At 39.8% G+C, this 16,933-nt stretch overlaps 1 protein-coding gene across 1 annotated transcript in view; it reads left to right on the top strand.

Moving 5' to 3' along the window:
• Nucleotides 1-16,933, top strand: part of LOC127576211 (FRAS1-related extracellular matrix protein 2-like) — a 169,577-nt gene that overhangs the window by 42,981 nt on the left and 109,663 nt on the right. Inside the window, exon 3 of the mRNA XM_052026631.1 lies at nucleotides 14,064-14,210. Within this exon, the coding sequence (XP_051882591.1) occupies nucleotides 14,064-14,210 (147 nt within the window). The remainder of the gene's footprint in view (nucleotides 1-14,063; nucleotides 14,211-16,933) is intronic.

Genomic DNA, 16,933 nt, shown 5'->3' with positions numbered 1-16,933 from the left:
TACCTCATAGCGCCAGAGACCTGGGTTCAATCCTGATTTTGAGTGCTGTTTCTATGGAGTTAGCATGTTTTTTCTGTAACCAAGTGAGTTTCCTCTGGGTGCTCTGGCTTCCTCCCATATCCCAAAGACGCGCTGGTTAGTAGGTTAATCAGCCAATTAAATTCCCCTTAGTATTTAGATAAGTAGTAGAATCAGAGTGAAGTTCATGAGAATGTGGAGAGAATAAAAAAATAGGATTAATTTAGGAATAGAAAAATTGGGTGGTTGATGGTTGGTGCACCAAAGGGCCTGTTTTCATTCTGTATCATTCTGTGACTCTAAAACATGGCTGGAGTTGCAACAGAAGCAAACATGAGGAGTGAGGTTTCACAACTTGATATGAGTATTGCTCTAATTCCTCAATCTGCCTTTTTAAGTCCACTCCAGCACATCACCACTCACTCTAACTCACCTTGTAGGTATATTCACCCTTCTCTTTCTGTGCTGATCCTCACATCACCATTGAGCCAAGAGCAGATATTGCCAAGTATGGAGTGCCTGTTTTCATTTTTCAAGTCCAAATCAACATAAAAATGATCTCCTGGCCTCACCCCTAGACACACAAATGCAAATATATGAACATTGTTTTCTCAAACCTATCAGTAATAGTTCAATTCAAACTTTGTAATTCAGTGTAACCTCTACCACAACAGGTGGTCTAATTTCAATAAAAAGGTTGTATTTTGCTTTTTAGGTAAAGTTAGATTGAAAATATTAGGGAAAGACCATAAATGTTGAACTTGCCAGTGAAGCCTATATCCTGTGAAAGAACTTTTGTTTTAAATTAATAAATTGTGTACAGAAGTAGTTTGGAAATGTTAAAATTCCAGTTAGAATTGGGCTCCATCTCTGAGTCCTGCCTTCCTCCCTCCTGCTCCTACTCTGAATTATGGTATTTCATCAAGGGGAAGCCTGGGACTCCATGCAAAGAACAAACAGAAGATACAAACAATCTGCTGGAGGAACTCAGCGAGTCAAGCAGCATCTGTGGGAGGAAAGGAAATGTTGACAGTTCAGGTCATGAAATTATTTGCAGCATTGATCTCTTGAACAAAAGAGGCTTTAGCCACTTCCTGACAAGCTTTTCTAGTAGTGGCCCTGGTGGATCTCCTGGCCATGGAGCAAGCAGAATATCCAACCTGGCAAATACCTCATGCATGAGGATTTCCATGTTTCTCTCAGTAAATTCAGGAGTTCTCTCCATCTCTGGAGCCTCACTCTCCATGGCAGCCATATTGCGTGTCATCACAATCTAGCGGCCATGGAGAGTGTGTCTTTAAGTGCTGGCATCCTTTCCTGATCACTGTACTGCATTGTGTCAACAGCTATGCTAAATTTAGCCTGGTCCAGTCAGGAATAGCACAGGTACCTTTTTAATGCTTTATTCTTGGTGCATGCTATTTTAATGGTGTTTTAAACTCCTCTTTGACTGATTTCATTATTTTTTTTTTGAGGGGTACAAGAATTGGAATTCATCCTAAACACAAAAGGATTTAAGTGCACTAAAAGTTGAAATCCATTTTGAGACAATAGTGCTTTTCATTACCACATGGTGTGTTAATACTGCCTACAGCTAGTAGAGCACTTTTTAATTGTGGTAGCCTTTGTAAAGTAGTCACTGTTGAAATGTTTGTAATTTGGATTTCAAGTAAATAGTAATATATGAACTTCATTATTGTGGTGTAAAAAATGTTGTTCATATTGTACAGAGCTAAATGTTGTGTGGTTTTCATATTCCCTAATGTATAACCAAGCAAAGATGAATTGGGGTTGGGGTGAGGGAGGGGAGTAAGTTAAATGTAGAGGCTACTTGTTTTCAGCTACATTTCAATTGCAATTTCAAATCACAGCATTCATTTTGATTACTGTTGTGTGAAATGGTTCTTTTCAGCCTTAAGGATGAAGGACTCTGGACACGAGCTTTGGATATCAAAGCTAGTTTAATCACATAGGCAAACATGGGGACAGAATGGATGGGAACAGAGACACTCACATGCATGCAGGAGACTGTGAACGTGAAGGGGGATCACAACTAGGATAAGATACACTCACACACACACACACTAATACACACAAGTACACAATAACAATGTACAACTTCAGGATATAATACTTCAATGCTTGACCCACACTAGCATTGGCCCTTAATGCTCCCTGAGTGAGTGAAATGCACCCAAACCACATGGTGATGCAATCTTACCAGTGATCTCTGCAGCGTTGTCTCACTACTCCTGGAGTTGTCAAAGAGGAAGGGCTAGGGGATTGCAGCCCTTTTTATGGTGCTCGGAGCTGGGTGGAGCCTCACTGAGTGATTTAAACGGGCCAATGGTTTAGGGGTCAAAGACAAAGGTACCTGCCACAGCCAATGGTCATGCAAGTTCAGAGTGGTCAGGCAAGTTCAGAGACAAAAGGTACTCTCACACCTGAGGGGTGGGTGGAGCCGCACCTTGATTGACAGTAGTATCACTTCCAATCAGAGGAGCAGTGTTGTCCTCCAACCAGCAGGGGTCAGTGTCGTTACTGTCACGTGTCAGCCATGTGGATTTCTCACAACAATTACCTCACCATGTATCATTTTGATGTTGATTCCAACTGCAGGCTGTGTTGGAGCAACCCTCTCCGCTCTGTGTTTTTCCTGACTTTGCTGGTGATATTTCATATTCAGCCTTACACTCAGTATAGTACAGGTGATCCAAACTTTGCAAGGGTCTTAGTTAAGAATCAACTGCCTTAATGTGGAATTAGAGTCATACAGACTGGAATTAAGAAAACCAGTCTGGTTGTCACAATTATCGGCAATTTTACCAATATCTGCTTTTTGTTTCCAGATTTAATTCAAGTTCACAAACAGACACAGTGGGCTTTGTTTCAACAATCTGGCAACTTTACTGAAATCAGCTTTTTGTTTCCAGATTGACTTCAAATCTCAAACAAGCATGATAGGATTTGAACTCACATTCTCAGTGATTATTTGTTCAGGCCTCTGAATTGCCAGTGAGTAACCCTTCCACTACCTTATCCAAAAGGTAATGGATAGAAAATTTGTGCAAGGTGCACAATAGGTAACTTATATTGCCTCTTTTATCACATCCAAATAAGTTAAAATGGTCCCCATCAAAGAATGAACTTCAAAACAGCAAGTGTGTGTACATTCCAGAAGACTTTAGTCACAACGTGTAGGCACTTCATGCAAATCCTTAACCTAGCTTCAATATCCTTAACCCTTTGAAGTATCAGCAGTAGTGTTTAATCAGTCCCTTACCATTTTGTTAAAAAAAACCTCAGGCTAATATTAATATGATAATTCTGCAGCAGTTGCTTGCAGATCCCTTTTCTTGCACAGGCCTCTTTTGTCAGCATGAATTATGCATTACTGGGTGGTCTGCTCCAGTTATTTGTCTCCACAAGTACAAGTGTGCCCTCTCTGTGTCTACGAGGCCTGCCGGAAATCCAGGCACTCCACAGCTTCCAGGAAGCAAAGCCTTTCCGGTGCATACAGTTAACTGTGTTGCCACATAGTATCAGCCCACGTGGAAATTGGCCATATTGTCTTGCGAGAAGGCTTAGGTATAAATTGAAATACTAAAAAAATATCATCAACGAATAGTTTTATATGAGTGTTTAGCGTCAAGCTGAAGCTTGGCTTTATACTAGATAAGAAAAATAATGTAAGGTAAAGCAGGTAAATAGGACTGCATACCTCCCCCAGTCCTGCTGATCTTCAGTAGCTGTATAGATGTAAGCTCTGACTTTAAAGATTTGGACCCAAGGCAATTATTGAAGTGCCTGTAGAAGATAGTACTTGCATCATGTAATCTATAAATTAATCTAGTCTTGCATTTACATTCCACTTTATGAAGTTAACTGTGACTTTTTAAGATATCTGTCAAACTGAGATAATTTTGCTAAAGTTCCAAGAAAACAACATATTGTTCTGTTTGTCTATTTCATCATTGCAAATTGAAAAGGTGGTAAGAAGGAATAGCTTTTGTAGGGAGATTTTTGAACTCGGAAACAATTTTAAAAATGAAAATTACAATTTTAAGCTATATCTGCAAATTGCATGCCTTAATGAGCAGCTCTTCGGGAATACTCTTGGTAAATGCTCCGAGTACCTATTTTTCGATCACTTGGAAATGGAGGTCAATTAGGTGATACCTCCAAGGCCATGGCTTTTGAAGCATAAACATCTTGTTCCTATCCAGCAAACCCAATGATGATTGGCCCTGAAACCAAATCTTACAAACTCCTGTCATTCTGCTGTAAATCAAACTTATTTTATTGCCTGAAGGTACTCCAGCAGTTAGTGTTCTACAAATTGTATTCCTAAGACAGAACATTACTATACTTTTCCTGCAAGTATAATGTTGTCTTATAAATTATTAGCTGAGAAATTCTGAAGCTCAACACAATGTTTTCCCAGACCACACAATAAATTTTCATTAGAAACCCACTGACTTTGTCATGGCACGCTGTCATAAATTGCAGTGCAATCCTCAGTGCTTATAATGTGCACGCACAAGGAGGCTGTCTGGATATGGAGTGATAGTATTCTGATTTGTCACGCTTATGCAAGTTACAAATAGTGCAGGCTTTTACTACTGAAGCTGGTTAAAGAACTCATTCCTTTTCAGGCCGCTTCCATAATCTAATAACAGAATCTTCCAGGATAGGTAACCTATCTTAGAGTCAGTTCCTGTTTTCCTTCAACATGCTGAGAAACTGCACAATGACCTATCACCCACACCTTAACAGTGTACTCCATGGCATCTCAGATCTCTCATAGTTTGTCCCCAGCACCCCCATCTGCCCCACATCGCAAATCTTCTACCTACCTCTATCCCAGCAATCACTTCCTGCCATCTCCCTGCAATCTTTGTCCTGCCTCCATTCTGTCAACCTCCTCCGTCTTCCTCTGCTGATCTTTCCACCAGTACTTCTGATTTTCTCCCTGAAGCCCATTGACCCACTCCAATCCTTTCTCCAGCCCACTTTGATTTTCTCCAACTTAATCCCATTCCACTTTACTTCCTTCCTGCAATATTCTACTTTATTTGTCTTCCCAAGAACCCTGCCCTCTCCTCCAGATCATGATCTCACCTCCCACTCTTAACCACCACCCCTCATTTTCCATCATCCGAGTTATCTCACCATTTATTTGATCATCTTCCTGCCAACTTCCAGCAAAGTGCTTCCACTATTTTTTCTCCTGCTTCCCAATCTTGCCCTCCTGCCAAATTGGAAGATTGCTGAAGTAAGGCCCACCACATGTTTTGTGCACAAATCCAAGTGAAAGGCCTGTATTTGCAGATTTGATTGAGTCATAGAGGAATGCAGCATGGAAGCAGACCCTTCAGCCCAATTAATCCATGCCAACCAAGATGTCTATCCAAGCTAGTTCCATTTGCCTGTGTTTGACCAATATCCCTCTGAACTATTTCTATCCATGTACCTGTCCAAATGTCTTTTAAACATTGTTGTTATACCTGCCTCTACAGCTTCCTCTGGCAGCTCATTCAAGATACCCACCAGTCTTTGTGTGAGAAAGTTGCCCCTCAGGTCTTTTTAAATCTTTCCCCTCTCACTTTAAATCTATGTCCTGTAGTTTTAGAATGGGAAAAATACTATGACCATCCACCTTATCTATGCTCCTCAAGGTTTTATATACCTCAGCCTCCTACACTCCTGAGAAAAGTAGTCCCAGCCTGATTAGCCTCTCCTTGTAACTCAAGCCCTCCATTCCTGGTAACAATCCTCGTGAATCTTTTCTGCACCATTTCCAGCTTAATGACATCCTTCCTACAGCTGGGCAACCAGAACTGCACACAATACTCCAAGTATGGTCCCACTAACGACTTTTAGAGTTGCAACTTGATGTCTCAACTCCTGTACTCAATGCCCTGACCGATCAAGGCAAGTGTTTCTTCCCCACCCTGTCTGCTTATGCGCTATGCGTAGTGGAATATTGGAACCTTACATGAAACTGCTCCACTGATAGTGCTGTATCAATATGTGAAAACACTTTGAAGTTTTTCTGTGCAATGTGTCAACACAAGGCTTCTCTGCTGTTCCTTGTGCTGCCATATCTGAAACATACATTAGGAGCTTCTCAGATTATCCTTTCTTTTTTTCCCCAATATATGAGTAACCTTATCAATTGTAGAAAACTTCATTGGTAATTATTTTCTGTCATAACATTTAGATGCCATCAAACAAAATTAGAATGTTTTTAAGATGTGCCCTAAGGAAAATACTTGAGTTTATTGCCAGAGATCCAATAATCATGAATAATTTTATGAGTCAAACTTCACACAGCCAGAAAGTTCCAGGTTACTTCTGGAAAAGAATACTGAAAACTTGGTCCATTTAAAATTTCCCAAAAGCATTATTCAACAAAATGTTTCTAAAGGGCAGGAGAGCAGAACACTGGCCTGCGGGTACCAGTACCAATTAATCTGATTCTTTGGGAGCTTGATAGAATGGTGCAGGAAATGTAACTGCCCATGTGTAATCCTGTCCATTTTCTCCCTCATTGCTTTCTTCCACTGATCATTCAGCCAAGAATGAAATTGAATTGTCTGTACAGGCAATGTTATTTAAAAATAAGTTAACATTGGTGCGCTTATCGAGTTCTCTTAACTAATTCCAGTTTAATTTTCACAGGATTGTAGTTGTCTGCTGCTGTTTTCTGGAAGTCTTCAATAAATCAATTCTCCCACTCAAAACTGGCAAAACCAAAGCCAGCCTGTTTCCCTCTGATAAGGACTTGCATTCGTTTATCACTGACCTTCCTGTCTACTTAGTGAGGTTGTACCTGTTCTCAGCCTGGTCAGGACTATAATTTAACCATCAACACTTTATGCAGTCCAGCATATAGCCTTGTTCTTTCACTTCAAGTATTGAGTGACTGTGTCCTGTCATATGCTCTGTTCTTTTGGAACTCTCAATCAAGACTTGAGTGTCAGAAGGTTGTATTCTGTAGTGATCTGACATTTCTCAACTAGCTTCATCCATCTCCATCTTTAATTAATGCAAAATCCTGAAGCCAGCCTGCAGCCTACTGAAAAATCTCTAATCTCAGCACATGAATTTAGTTTGGTTTGTTTTGCTCTCTAAGGCTTATCTTTATTTGAGGAGCTTTATTTAAATGTAACATTAAACATGGACAATGTACTCTATAATCTTCTGGTTGTAAATTCAAGAATTGGGAAATCTCATATTAGGTGATACAGAACAATTGTCAGTAACTGAAGCTCTATGAGAAGCTATAGGTTCAGGGAGAACCTATCTTTTTACCCAACTTGCACAAGTAGAATTTTACCTCCTATCAATTGATCGCAGTGTCACATGAATAATGGTTAATTTCAAGTTTATAATAGAGAACTGTGGCCACACGTAAGTTTACATTTTACCATTGGACCATTAGATTATGTTCGAAAACAAATAATATGCACCAATAAAACTGCAAGAACTAAGCCTCATTTAATATTTCATATTGAACTAAATAGAATAAGTATAATTGTACTTAAAAAGTATAATATATTTTTTCTCTTATAATTTATCTGTTAATTCCAGAAAAGTGTACATTAGAGAGGAAAAGTTATAAAAGACTCCTTCATTCTGATTAGCCAAAACCGTAGTTTATGATACAAATCGTGAGTTATTTGCATGACTTCATTGATCCAATCCAAGTAACAGAACAGTTAATGTATTACTCTATTCTTAACCTAGGGAAAAAATAAGATCAAGATTGCTGGACATGCAATCTTGGTTTGGTTTGCAACAGCTGACAGAGCCTTCAGATAAGCAAAGTCAAAGTTGTCCTCGGAGCCACAGACCAACAGCAACCCAAATAAAGTGAAGCCATTAAATAATAGATGAACTCAGTCAATGGGTTTTAGAGCTATTAAATGATATATGATGATTGCAGTTGCAAATCAGTTTACTCTTATAACATGGATAAGACTGGAAACTTGGCTTGTAGGATGATCATGTTGAAGATTTCCAATTATTCATTTTTCAATAAGTTACTCTTTGGATTGAATGGTATGAAAGCTCGTATTTCCAGTATAACCTGTAACCTTTTCAGTACCTCCTATTCAAAAAATAGAATAGGCAAGAATTTCTTTCAGACAAAAGAGAAATTCCTATTCACAAACAAGGGGAGATGTCAAGCTGTTGCTGTAATGCCTTAATAAAGTATCTTTAAAGAGCATTATTATGGATGCAGGGTTCATTTTTAATATTCCAGTTCTCCACTCTCACTGATCCATTTGTACTATAGTAACATTCCTGGTTTTATTAACAGGAGAACATGTGACTAGAATTTCATCAATGCTTACAAAGACATGGTAAATAATTACACAATGGAAATGTTTCTGGCCTATCACAGCCTGAACAGTAAAATTGTTTAACTGAAATTCCAATTACAAACTTCACCAGTGAACTAATTCTAGTTGATTTAAATCCATCTGTCATTCTTCTCCCTTCAGCTTGGTGTTTTGTCCAAACTTTTGTTAAATTTATGATATCAAGACTGACTAGGATGTCTGCCAAGTGTGGCTTGTTTGTATAGAAGTTCGGTGAGGGTTAATTATTGGGTTATGTGACTTGTGACATTCATTGTCCTCACAAAAAAGTTATCAAGTTTCACCAATACAGTTTATCTGCTTACAAGCCCAATGTGATCTGGCTTGTCACAAGTGGGATATATTGATCGTGACTAACGAGTGACAAATCAGATACAATATATTTTCAATTTTGAGGCTAAGGTATGCAATGTCAGCTCTGATTATAGCAAGTGTATCCAGTTTTCTGCATGCAAAATGGTGTGTAAATGCATTGAATCCTGGTGTGTTCTTACTTTGACAGTAAAATGCTTTGAAATTCATAGAGGAAAAATCTGCAAAATACATGCATGTTATTTCATATTCTTCTTTGACTGAAGCATGAGATAGAATAAGCGTAAAATGATTTAAGTATTGGGTTCCTGAGTGTAAATTTGTGAAGCATCTTTGGGCATTTCAAAAGCTGCAGTCCACAGAATTCCCACCTTACATTAAATGCTGTTGTAAAAAATTCTATAGATGGGTACAGGAGTGCAAGCACCTCAAGGCACTGAAGAGGCATCTCCAACATTGTCTCTGTAAAATTCTACAAATCCAATGGAAGGATAAGTGAACCAACTTCATCATCCTCTCCTCGACCAATATCCCCAGATTTGAAGCCTTAGCTACACTCTATTCCATTAGGTGGGGCACAATATTCATAAGACTTGATGCCAGACTCTTGAAACACACTTTCTATTCTGAACTCTGTCATGGGAAGAGATTGTCTGATGGGCAGAAGAAAAGATTCAATGATGTTTCAAAGCCTCCTGGTAAAAATGCAGCATCCCTATTAATTCCCAGGAATTGCTGGTCCATGACTGCTTAAAAGTGGAAAAGGTGCATTTTGCTTGGTATTGAGAACATCAAGTGGATGCACATGGAAGCTTAGCGTACATGACAGAAGTATACCATCTTGCAAACTACCCACTGATCCCTCCCGTCAAACATCCCTCACCTCCCCTGTAGTCAGATCTGTGAGTCCCATGTTGGTCTCATTAGTCATGTCAAAACACACAGAACCAGAGTGGAAGCAAGCCCTCCTCCATCCCAAGGGACCAACCACGAAAAAAGATGAAAGTGGAAGTTATTTCATGCTTTGATTACAAGACATTCTTTCAATTTATTGTGCATTTCAAAACAATATAGCTAAAAATTGCAATAAAGACACAAAAATGACGAAAATTCTCAGCAGGCCAAGCAATATCTGTTTTGAGAAGAATAGATAATATTTCAGGAAAAGTTAGAAATCGAATATGTTTTGAGTTGCATGAATAGGGAAGGGTGGAGAGAACAAAGGGAATCTCTGTGATTAGTGTAGACCAACAGAGTCCAAGTGAGGCAAATGGTGTTGGCACTGGCTGAGAGAGGTACTGAATCACAGTAAGGATAGTTGGAATTTGGAAGCTTATCTTTTTTGGGAAGTAATGGTAAGTGACTCTTGGCAATATGACTCTAAGCGAACTAGAATCACTGTACTAGTTATGAATGCAGCGATCACCTTTCATACAACGGATAAGTATTATATTGAAAATAAAATAAAAATGGTGTGCAGGAAATACTCAGCAGGTCAGACAGGATCATTTCAAATCATAACTGACGTGTCTAATTATGGAAATTGATTTATACTGTAAACATAGAACATAACAGCACAGTATAGGCCCTTCGGCACAACATCATGGGCCGAAGGGCCTATACTGTGCTGTAATGTTCTATGTTCTATCCTGCTCTAAGATCTATCTAACCCTTCCCTCCCACATAGCCTCCATTTTTCTATTCTTCATGTGGCTATCTAAAAGTCTGTTAAATGTCCCTAATGTGTCTGCCTCCACCACCTCTGCCGGCAGTGCATTCCACGCAGCCACCACTCTCTGTGTGGAAAAACTTACCTCTGACATCCCCTCTATACCTTCCTCCAGTTACCTTAAAATTATGCCCCCTCATGTTAGCCATTTTCGCCCTGGAAAAAAGTCTGACTGTCCACTCGATCTATGCCTCTTATCATCTTGTACACCTCTATCAAGTCACCTCTCATCCTCCTTTGCTCCAAAGAGAAAAGCCCTAGCTTGCTCAACCTACCCTCATAAGACATGCTCTCCAATCAAGGCAGCATCCTGGTAAATCTCTTCTGCACCCTCTCTAAAGCTTCCACATCCTTCCTATGATGAGGCGACCAGAACTGAACAATACTCCACATGTGGTCTAACCAGAGTTTTATAGAGCTGCATCATTACCTGGTGACTCTTGAACTCAATACCCCGACTAATGAAGGCCAACACACCATAACACCTTCTTAACAACCCTATCAACCTGCGCAGCAACCTTGAGGGATCTATGGACGTGGACCCCAAGATCCCTCTGTTCCTCCCCACTGTGAAGAGTCCTGCCATTAACCTTGTATTCGGCCTTCAAATTCTTTTTCTCCCCAAAGTATATCACTTCACACTTATCAGGGTTGAACTTCATCTGCCACTTCTCAGCCCAGCTCTGCATCTTATCAATGTCCTGTTGTAACCTAGAGCAACCTTCTACACTATCCACAACATCCACCAACCTTCGTGTCATCAGCAAACATACAAACCCACCCTTCCACATCCTCATCTCAGTCATTTATATTAAAAAAAAATCACAAAGATCAGGGGTCCCAGTCTTTCTACACACTGCATCTACTTGTACACTAAATGCACCAACCTCTGACCTATCACTCGGGTTCCCATCCCCCTGCCAAACTAGTTTAAACCCTCCCCAACAGCTCTAGCAAATCTGCCCACAAGAATATTGGTCCCCCTCCAGTTCAGGTGTAAACCATCCCTTTTCTGCTGGTCGTACCTTCCCCAGAAGAGATCCCAATGATCCACAAATCTGAAACCCTGCCCCCTGCACCAACTCCTCAGCCACACATTCATCTGCCAAATCAACCTATTCTTACCCTCAATGGTATGTGGCACAGGCAGCAATCCAGAGATTACTACCCTTGAGGTCCTGCTTTTCAGCTTCCTACCTAGTTCCCTATATTCCCTCTTCAGGACCTCATCTCTTTTCCAACCTATGTCATTGGTACCAATATGTACCACGACTTTTGGCTGTTTGCCCTCCTCCTTCAGAATGCTGTGGACCCGATCCAAGACATCCCTGACCCTGGCACCCGGGAGGCAATATACCATCCAGGAGTCTCTTTCACACCCACAAGATCCCCTTACTATTGAATCCCCTATCACCACCACTCTCCTCTTCTCCCCCCCCCCCCCCCCCCACCCTTCCCTTCTGCACCACACACCCAGGCTCAGTGCCAGAGACCTGGTCACTGCAGCTTTCCCCCATAGGTCGTTTCCACACTCCCCCCCCCCCCCCCAAACAGTATCCAAAGCGGTATACCTGTTATTCAGGGGAATGGCCACAGAGGTACTCTGCACTACCTACCTATTCTCCTTCCTTCTCCTGACAGTCACCCAGCTACCTGCCTCCTGCAGCTTGGGAGTGACTGCCTCCCTGTATCTGTGAACTCCTCATTCTCCTGTAGGAGCCAAAGGTCATCCAGCTGCATCTCCAGTTTCCTAACGCTGACTGTAAGGAGCTGCAGCTGGATGCACCTCATGCAGATGTAGTTATCAGGGAGACTGGAGGTCTCCCAGAACTCCCACATCTCACAAGATGAACACACCACTGACCCTGGAGCCATTCTAACTACTCTAGCCTGGCACTAAAGGAAAAATCAAAGAAAGAAAGAAGCTTACCAAAGACTTACCATAGCCTCTGCCTCCTCTTGCTAAAGCCTCTTGAGCTAATGCCTCAAGTGCTCCACTTTAACCCTGGTCCACTCCAACAATGGCCACTCCACTTATACCTACCTTCCTTTTATTCGCTGCTGTTAATTAACTAATCAACTATTAACACTTTGCAAATGTGCCTCTTTTAGACACATGGTGAAACTCACAAGCACACGCACAGACTCACCTCTTTTCAAAGCTCCCGCTCCAAACGTGGAGGGTTGCGAGGAATTCAGAAACAAAAAGTGCAAATGCTTGAAAGACCCAATAGGTCAGGCAACAGTCAATGTTTCAGGTCTGTGACCCATCGTCAGAACTGTAGCATCTGGAGTTTTCTTTTACTTTTATTTACTGAGAGAGATTCAGCGCTGGAATAGTACTCTTCCTAAAGATTTAGGTCTGTGATGGCTATCTGAATAGTACTCATCTATCTAAATAGGTTTATCAACTTCTTTGGAGCTGGCAACAAGCTCACAAAGAAGCACCAGTTTCCTGCAAATACAGTGTTCAGAGCAGAGTTGCACTTTCATTATTAGAGTCAACATCCTGTTGCTACATATAAAAGTTAGAAATAAGTTCTGTAAGTAAGTTTTCATAGACAGGGTTAGTTCAGATGCAGAACCAGGATTCATTGCTTCAACATTTGAAAATGAGATCTATTTTTGAAGTTCATATACATTGACCAATTGGAAAGGATTCATTCAAAACCTGAGTGTAAAGAAGTGATAACAAATTGTATAACTGCTCACAACTTGATAGTTAGAATCAACAATATTCTTAATGTAATGTACAAATTGTTTCACAACTGAACCAAAGGGTTCTTCAGTGACACTGGATGCCAGAAAATTCATTGATATAGAGCTATTTCTCTCAGCTTTGGAAAAATGTGGTTCCATTGATTTCAGTGGAAGCAAATTTTGGAAGCAGGTTTCAAAACTTTTTTGCTTCTACACATACAACCAAAGATAAATTTTTACCTCCTTGATCATTGCTGACTTCAGGTGGACATTCATTTACTATTGGAACTCTCTCTCTCTCCTTTGCTCTCTATCATCTTGATAATGGTATAAAAGTATCAAAGGCCACGTTTTGCCTATATTCAACACAGCATTTAACAAATATGTATCTTTTATTATAATGTAATCTTCTAAATAGTGATCATATACTGACATTATTAATATTCTGATATGAACAATTACAAAATTGTAAACAAATGATTAATAGCACAGCCTGGCTTAACAGAGACCTAATTTGAGACTGAAGGACAGTGAAATAAATCAAATGAGGCCCACAGTTCTGCTGATGTCAAAGATTAGTTCCACATGTCCAGTTTGGGCAGGTTGTTGGGGTGTGGCTGGTTAGGTGGGGTGGTGGGTTGGTGAAACTAGACTTTGGATATCAGGGTTTCCAGTGCATTGGTGCAGAGGTGATGGGATGCATCTGTGATCCCCTGGGCATCTGCCAATACCATTAAAATTAATTGCCCTAACACAGATTTGGTAAATCTGGTTTCACTGCTAGTGTTGCACCCAGGATATTATTGGTGATATTGTAAATGTAGTTCTCGTTTTACTCCCAATATAGTAATGATTTACTTACTGATTGTATGGTACATATTTAAATTTGTATTCTCTCCAAATTTTTATTGCAGGTGGTAATAAGCTGAAGAATCAGCTTTTCCGTTTGAACTGGGCTTGGATTTCTCTGGAGAAGGAGTATTATCTAATAGATGAGAATTCTAAATTTCTGGAGATTACTCTGAAGCGCAGAGGCTATCTTGGAGAAACTTCTTTTGTTGGTAAGGGACTATTTAACAGTTGGAAACTTACAGAATTACGTATGATTGTATTATTTCCCCTGCATTTTCCTTCTAAAAATACCATCTGGCTGAAGGAAACGTGTAGTTTTATCTGTATGGGTATAGAGATTGATTCTATGAAGATGGGGTTCTCCTGTGATGTGAGACCAACAGGATAGGCCTGTGCTCACTGGACATTAGAAGAGATTGACAGGGTTGATATTGAAGCAACTTCCTCTAAACTAGGAGGCATGGTATCAGAATAAAGGGTTGACTGTTTAGAACTCAGATGAGGAAAATATTCTTTACTCAGATCGTTAGAGTCTTTGAAGTTCTCTGCACCAGAGGATCTTATTGAATGGCAGAACAGGAAGAACTTCAAGTTACTAGTAGTGAACATCACCAATAGCATGTCCTAGTCCAACCACATAGATGCCACAGCCAAGAAAGCTCACCAGCACCTCTACTTCCTCAGGAGGCTAAAGAAATTTGGCATGTCCCCTTTGACACTCACCAACTTTCATTGATGACCCATAGAAAGCATCCTATCTAGATGCACCACGGCTTGGTATGGCTACTGCTCTGCCTGTGACCGCAAGAAACTGCAGAGAGTTATGGACACAGTTCAGCACATCACGGAAACCAGCCTCACCTCCATAGACTCTGTATACACTTCCCACGGCCTCGGTAAAGCAGCCAGCATAATCAAAGACCCCACCCACCCTGGACATTCTTTCTTACCCCTCCCAACCCCCCAATCAGGAAAAAGATATAAAAACCTGAAAGCACCCCCAGGCTCAAGGACAGCTTCTATCCCGCTGTTATAAGACTACTGAACGGTTCCCTAGTCAGATAAGATGGACTCTTGACCTCACAATCTACCTCGTTATGACCTTGCACCTTATTGTCTACCTGCACTGCAGTTTCTCTGTAGCTGTTATACTTTATTCCACATTCTGCTATTGTTTTACCTTGTACCACCTCAATGCACTGTGCAATAAATTTATCTGTATGAACAGTATGCAAGACAAGATTTTCACTGTACCTCAGTACATGTGACAATGATAAACCAATACCAATTCCAATAGGCTTGAGTAGCAGGTACAATCTACACCTGCTACATTTTCTTATTTTCATATATTTATTCATAAGCTGCCAACTGTTGGATATCTCCAAAGGACCTTAGCACTGCCAATATTATTTATAAACCTATGTTATCTGCCAGGTTAAACATTCTATTTTGCTCCAGGCTGTAATTGTCTAGATAAAGGTTCGATGCATATCAGAAGTTAGGATGCACTATCCTTAATCCCTGCAATAAGTAATTAATATAAATTCACTAATAGCTGCATTTATATGAGCATGAAAGAAAGATCCAAAATGTCACAAATTTCTTATCAATAATGATAACCTATAAGTAATATTCTTTCAGAGATAACTGTCACCAATTTGTCACTCTCAATGTGACTGCTTTGCCATTGCCATATCACAAATATTTACTTATTGTAATTTCCATAGAAATGGTTCATTGTAAACAATATTTACATGTTAAACCAAACAGGTCTCTAGAAGCCAGTCTTCATGAATGTAACATTTACTCTGGGTTGCTGCTGGATGCACGAGAAGCATTCATTGGAATCCTACTCACCAATCTGGCCTTTATCTAAGCAGCTTAAGTTTCAAAGCTGAGACAATCATTATGCTTAAGTAAAATAAAATCATAGTATTTTCAGTTCTTATTTTCATTAAGGATGAAGAAACTAAAGATCACTGGCAAAAATTATTTTCATGCATAAAGAGTCAAAATGTTTTCAGTCCAGCTGAGTTCATTTATTACAATGCATCTGCTAAAAAAAACTCAACTATTAAATTTTGCACAATAATCCTGAACAGTATTCTAATATTTCCTTGATTTTTTTTGTCCACTGTGTGAGTCACTGAGTACAGAACTCTAATGGATGGATGTAGGTTGAACGGACCGTACTTAAGTTGTCAGGAAAAAATTGTTTTAAGATTTTTCCAGGATTCTGCATTTTGTTTTACGCCCAGTGCATTGAAGACTGAAAACCCAGAGAAAATAAATGCTTTCCAATCAGTTTTAGCAGAGAGGTGTGTTTAATCCAAAGGTTGTGTGGAGGGTTTCCAAGTTGTGCACATAGCCAAGAAGCCATGAGGATTAACTATCATATTCCACTGCTTGGCACAGCTTTCAACTTCGGTGTTCTTTTCATCTGCTTTCATGTTGAGAAAATGCATTTAGACTTATTAGACCTAATAATTAGTTTCTTTCTTGCCAAGTTTTCATTGAAAATGCAATACTAGCTCTGAATGATTTAACATTTACTAATTTTGTTAATTTAAAAAAGAAAACATTAATTGTATTGTGGAAATAAAATTACATTAGTCTTCGAAAGGCATTATCTCAACAACAACTTTTCTCATTTTGGATAATATTTCTCCTTCCTTTAGATGGGAGAGCAAAGGGCCAAATTAAGGGTGCTTTTGCAGCTTGTGGCATCAGCATTCATGGAGGAACAGATAGGTTAAGGTTTTTCTTGAGTGCTCTGTTATGAAAGGGTTGATTGAAAGTCAACTAGTTACATGATAGGATTGATGGGTTTACAGCTAGCCTGCTGATTATTCTATTGGATAAGCAACACAAAGGTCTTGTGTTCAAATTCCACTATTGCAGATTGTGAAATTTAACTTGTAGACAGGAACCA

The sequence above is a fragment of the Pristis pectinata genome, chromosome 11 (genome assembly GCF_009764475.1).
Source record: "Pristis pectinata isolate sPriPec2 chromosome 11, sPriPec2.1.pri, whole genome shotgun sequence".
NCBI classification, from domain to species: domain Eukaryota; kingdom Metazoa; phylum Chordata; class Chondrichthyes; order Rhinopristiformes; family Pristidae; genus Pristis; species Pristis pectinata.
Note: the sequence above shows the minus strand (reverse complement) of the source record. Positions and strands in the feature narration are given on the sequence as shown.